Source organism: Atta cephalotes (genome assembly GCF_000143395.1).
Source record: "Atta cephalotes unplaced genomic scaffold scaffold00092, whole genome shotgun sequence".
Lineage (NCBI taxonomy): Eukaryota > Metazoa > Arthropoda > Insecta > Hymenoptera > Formicidae > Atta > Atta cephalotes.
The window spans coordinates 144,890-151,079 of record NW_012130156.1 but is presented as its reverse complement, the minus strand read 5'-3'; the positions used below and the strand labels follow the sequence as shown (position 1 = coordinate 151,079).

The following is a 6,190-nucleotide window of genomic DNA, read 5'->3' as shown; positions in this document are numbered from 1 at the left end:
TCTCTCTCTCTCTCTCTCTCTCTCTCTCTCTCTCTCTCTCTCTCTTTCTCTTTTTGTCTGTTTTTTTTCCTTTCTTTTGCTCTAATAATAACAATTGTAACACTTTTTGTCTGATGTCTCTCTTTCTCTATTCATTCTTATCATTAGGACTCCTTGTTCCATAGTTCATCACTCTTACCGTATATTTCTTCAATTCATCATTATTATCGTCGATTCGTTATTGCGGCCGAGGAGCAGTAGAGTTTGTACTATTAACACTTTTAAAAATGATGTTATTTTAATCAAGTATTGTATTGTGAATAAAAATGTGTAGATATAGATAAATGAAGATTTGATAAAAAAATCAGTAATAAGTATGATATAAATTCATCATATCATATTGCGATTAAATTAAATATATTAAAATATTAAAATTTAGTGCTAGAAAACTGCTTTTGGTCAAGGATCGACAATTTCCTCCCTGTCCCGACTTTCCCGTAATTTTTTTATTCCCATATTTTTTCGCGTTAACATCACGCTTTCTTTGAATTCATTCATCATAATACTAAATGTCTATTGATTATCGAGACGAAGGCAATCATCCTTGACTGTTTTCGTCATCGGTGGCGCATATCTAGTAGAAAACAATTTGAGTCGTAGCCCCGAGGTGCCACTATACCCATGGTACGAGCACTCTCCTTCCCGAAATCACGTGCAGCCTTGTTGTAAAATACGTTATCTTTCAATTTCCGATCACACGGAATGATTCTTTGTGTCTGTTGAGTTTTTCCAGGCTCACGTGATCTTCGTGACCGAGGGTGGCTCACTTTTCTGCTCCGCGATCTCTACGGTACCTTGCACAGAAAACTTTCTATAATTACGGTAATTTAATGATCCTGATCCTTTCCCGAATTCGCATCAAAACGTTTTAATGACTCAATGGGGAAAGCGATTAATCTGATATGTACAATTATAAATTTTTTTCTTAAAGATTCAAATATTAAAACATTTTTTTTCCGATTATATGATATATTAGCTTCCTCCGAAATTTATATCACAAACCTCTTTCATATTTTATGTATATTTTCATCATCGTTCATAATATTAAATTGTTTCTTATTCACAATCCCGTAATATAATATCTATATCTCTTGAGAGCAATACAATCCATCATTATACCTTTAACAGACTCTCGGTTACGAAATTCTTATTCCTATTTTCTGTTCTTTTTTGCCAAAAGTAGTAACATATAAATAACAATTTTATATCTTTTTAGTCTGCCACGAGACGCGTTGGTCTCTCTTGCAGCAACTGTGAAACTACGATGACGTCTCTATGGCGTCGTAACGCACAGGGTGAACCGGTGTGCAATGCCTGCGGTCTTTACTACAAGTTGCATGGCGTCAACAGGCCGTCGACTATGAAAAAAGACAGCATTCAAACGCGCAAGCGGAAACCTAAGGGTGGAATGAAAAGTAGCGATACACCTCTTTCTGGCAATGTCGCGCAATGCACAAATAATAATAATAACAATAATAATAGCGTCAAGCTTGAACCAGGTACATTTCTATTAATTAAATAATATTAATTAAAATTCGGTTATTAAAAAATTTAGAAGTTGTACAGTTTTTTATTTTTTACTAATCAGATTTTACTAATTAGATTTTTTTGAATTCTCCTTTACAAAGTTTTTGCGAAATACTTATCCAGATAAAATATGCTCGCTTATTTTATCATATTAATTTTATACATGAAACATAACTTTATAAAAAAATCATGATCTTATAAAAAAATTATTTTGTTGTTAATGTAGATACCTACAATGATTTGAGGATGGCTCATACCGGCGTGTCGCAAATGACATATTCAAGTAATCTTTACGGTAGTTCTCAATCTTCGGGTAGGCTAGTGCCCTATCAGCCTGTGTATTACGATCTGATCACTTCACAGCAACAGCAACAACAACACCAATTGTTAGAGACCCATTCACCAAAGATCGAATGTCCATCTCCACCTTGCGCAACGCGCTCACCTGGAATGGTCTCAGCTGGCCAATCGCCTGATCATCATCAACTCACTTCGCCACATATCGTCACTCTAGGCAGTCCGTCGACCAGTCCAGCCGGATCTAAAATTATGCTGGACAATGGTCATCTCGAGAGATCTACGGTTGTGTCGATATCATCGTAAACACAATCTGGAAAGGTGTCGGATTGTTAAGGCAGGCAATAAATAAAAAATTGTAGCCAAGTAATTCAATGCCTGTCAAGCAAAAGACCTGGGTTTAATTCCCGTTTTTTACTTTTTAACCAGTGAGACATATAATCTCGCTGATCTTACTTTCCTGCACGTATTGTGATACGCAAAATTAAAAGTTATATATCTTTTAAAAATGTGTGAAAATATGAAAGCAGTGCTGTTGTAAATAAGAGTTTTAGAATGTTTTAGGACTTTAGAATTTTTCAGAAAATCGAAGCTTTTCCTTTAGAAAGTAATTCTTAAAGGAAAAGATAGTTCTTAAAAATTTCTTTCTTTGTAAAAAATGATTTTTCTTTGTTTATTTTATGCTATTTTTATTTTAATTTTTTCTCTTTTTTTTTTTTACCAAAGAAGATTTTATTAACAAATCCTATCTCAGCAATTAAGATAGTATCAAATTACGAATAATATTGTTGTATTTGTATATACATGTATATGGGAATTTTCTTATATGTAAGATTATATATAAGATTATATGTAAGTGTTCTTATATTCCAATATAAAATTACATAAAAGCAAGGATATTTTAATCGAGCGGATATATAATATTTTTAATAGGTATAACATAAAATATGTCGTTTTATCGCTCTCGCGACAAAAATGATAATAATGTAATATAATACATAATTAAATAATAAATATATAGCAACAATGGTGTATATTATACGAGTAAACATATCTGACGATTATGCGAATAAATATATTCAATAATTATGACATATTTTTGTCTTTTTATAACGAGTTTTAGCAAGTATTTACGTCAATATGTTTCGCATAATATACTTTTAGAATGTTGTGTATTGAGATATTAGATTATTTCTAAATAAAATGGGATATTTTAAACAAACATTTATTTTTATAATTTATAATTTATATATATAGTTAATTATATGTCTTATCTTAAATCTGAAGGTAAGTTAATTATTTTTAAAAAATTAAATGAGAGCTTTTCAACTCGTGCAACGTGCGGCAAAAATTCGTTTTTGTGCGCGAGTTGGAAGGCTCTGACTTAGATTATCGAAAAAATTATACAATTAAAAATTATAACAAGAAAAGTACAATATTACATATGCATTCTATCTAACAAATTGCAAAAGATTGATCCAATGCGCATTACTGCCTATAGATATGCAATCATATAACATGTATACATGAAGTGTATAATCTACATTTTTTTCGTAAATTACATTCATTGCGTTATTTAAAAGATGATGTTTTTTTAGAATTATCGAAATAGATTATTTAAGTTACAAATATAGGTTTAATATAGACCCTCCATAATATTCACAAAAACATACAGTTGATGACAGGCGAGGAGTCAGTGAACGGCCGAAAGAAAGTTCATCCTTGTGTATTTTCGACGATAATGCAATGTCTCGGCTAATCTTTGTTACCACATATACCCTCTCTTGTTTGCAATGGCGTAATCGACATCAAAATTCACCAAACTTTTAGAGAGAATAACTAGATATTGTTTAAAATTATAAAGTTGTTTATTCGTTTAATTTTTAATTTAAAAAAAGAGTAGTGGGCGTCAGCATGGAATACGCAATGAATGAAAAATGAAAAATGATATATTTTAATTATAATAACATGAATGTCAAGTCACGGAATCTAACAACTGTACGATTTGGTTCCATTATTGAGCCATCCTTAGTTAACACAAAATACAATAAAAATCGCAATGATCCGTATCTATAAAGTATCAAATAAAGATATGGGTTTTTATTGGTTTTACTATAGCATTTGGTTACAACATTTACGTCGTTGTAATTAAAAAATACATATTATTTTTTTATTAGCATTGCAAATAAAAGTGAAATAAATTCTACATTATCTAAATTATATAAATTAATATTACATAATTTATTTCATTAAACATTAAATATAAATTTAATATTTAATGAAAAATGAACTTTAAATCTCAATATATATTACTTATTTTTACAAACCCGGAGAGTTTGTTGATTAAATAATTTATAATTGTGTCAACTTAAAAACAATATTTCTTATATGCATCATGAATCTCCATTACGCTGTTGCATCTGGGACAATAATGCTCGTTGGATCGTGCTTTATTAAAACGTTGTCTCACCTGATTCTCTTATCAGTGGTACCCTAGTGTGTGCTCTGTAACCATAGTGTGACTATAACCCTCCGGCTTCAAGCTTCGTTCCCCTCCTTCTAACAAAATGATAACTGTGATAGGTATACGCCCGTGTGTGTGTGTGTGTGTGTGTACACGGTAAGGTAAACCGATCCCTCGTCAAGGAGCTCCACGAAAATATAACCTGGGATAAAAGTAATAAATTATGAATAAGCCGAAGATTTTTCATAACATGATAAATATTTAAACTTTCTGTTCTGGGAGATTGTTCTATATTTTAGTTCAAATACTAGAATTTTCCTGTTACTTAATTATTTCTCGTTATATAATTGTTTGTTGTTTCGAAAAATTCATGAGAGAGATTTCACAAAATCTTTCTTAAGCGACTTTTATTGACATATCTATATCGAGGCAATCGTGTAATTGCTTTGATGAATTATATGGACATAAAAAGATAATTGGGTCGAGCTACAACCTGTACGAAATGTAAAAAAACAAATATAAAGAGAAGAATAATAAATGAGACATATCATTGATACGAAAAACATATGAAATAGCATATATGAAGTATAAAAAGTAATATATAATAAATCGACTGTGACTTCGTATTCTATAATAATGTTCAGATTTGATTATAAAAAATACAAAGTTAAGTTATAATTTTTATAATAAAACTTATTTTGTTTACATGACATTACGGATTTGAGCTTCTTTAAGATTTATTGCTTTTAAGAAATTAGAGTTGTTCTACTCAATTCGTAAATAGATAATTACATAAATACAATTTTTAAAATTTTCGACGTTTTAATCGACTATTTATCTCGTTTTTAAAAAAGAATTGTTTATCGCCATCTTTATTTTAGTCGCAACTTACCACCACAGTAGAAGAGGCGAAAGGGCGACGAGCACCGCACCGGTACCAATATGGCGTCCGCAGAAAGGATTCCGACACAGTTCAACACGGCGCGACGGCAGCAGTCGCTTTCTAATCGTCATCAGTTAATATTTGACGGCTCTCGGATAAAATCGAAGCTTTGATGTTGCGCTACCAGGCGGCAGTTCCAACGACGACGAGCACGACGACGAAGAGTAGCAAGCCTCCTCGCTCTCCTCGTGGAAGCGCACCTGTGTCAAGCGCGCGCCGCGTGCGTGTCTCGCTCACAAACTCACTCGTAGACGCAGTAACGACGAGGAACGAGCTCCAAGAACGTCGGAGCACGTCGTCGAGCGTCGAATACAGAGTACAGAGTTGCGAGTAGTTCCAAGAGGAAAGCTTCTCCACGTAACCGCTCTCTTCTTCGACGTTCTTCTGCCTCATCTTTCTCTTCCATTTGATTTGTAAGTTAAAACCCCTTATCGTTCTGTTCGCGACCTTTCGGTCATATCGATTTCGTCCGTTGTCAGAAACCGGCAACGCAATGTCGAGTTATACAGCGAGTCAATAAACAAATCAGTGATGATCTCAGTGATGTTAAATAAATTTTTATTTATATATAGTTAATAGATGATTTGGGAATAATTCAAATTATGAGAAATTAATGATTAAAATTAATCATTAGATAAATAGTTAATATTTTTTTAGTGACAGTCTTCTCTTACGTATATCTGTAATAATAGATGAAAGGATCTCACGTTTAATATTTTAACTTTTTATTACTAACTTTATAATACTAATGTAAAAATATTTTTTAATTAATATTAATATAAATTTAATATACAGTTATATATACATAACCATCATAATTTAACACAATTTAACAGTTTCAATATAAAAATGACTATTAAAGCCTAATAATAAATGTTATTAAAATATAAATGCTATTAAATGTAATAAATATTATTAAA

The 6,190-nt window shown here is 31.6% G+C and overlaps 1 protein-coding gene across 1 annotated transcript in view; it reads left to right on the top strand.

Moving 5' to 3' along the window:
• The window catches only part of LOC105624878 (box A-binding factor-like), a 26,792-nt gene extending 24,623 nt beyond the window's left edge, over window positions 1–2,169 (top strand). The window contains exons 6-8 of the mRNA XM_012206229.1: window positions 773–861; window positions 1,256–1,538; window positions 1,793–2,169. Of these exons, the coding sequence (XP_012061619.1) occupies window positions 773–861; window positions 1,256–1,538; window positions 1,793–2,169 (749 nt within the window). The remainder of the gene's footprint in view (window positions 1–772; window positions 862–1,255; window positions 1,539–1,792) is intronic.
• Window positions 2,170–6,190: the final 4,021 nt, after the last annotated feature.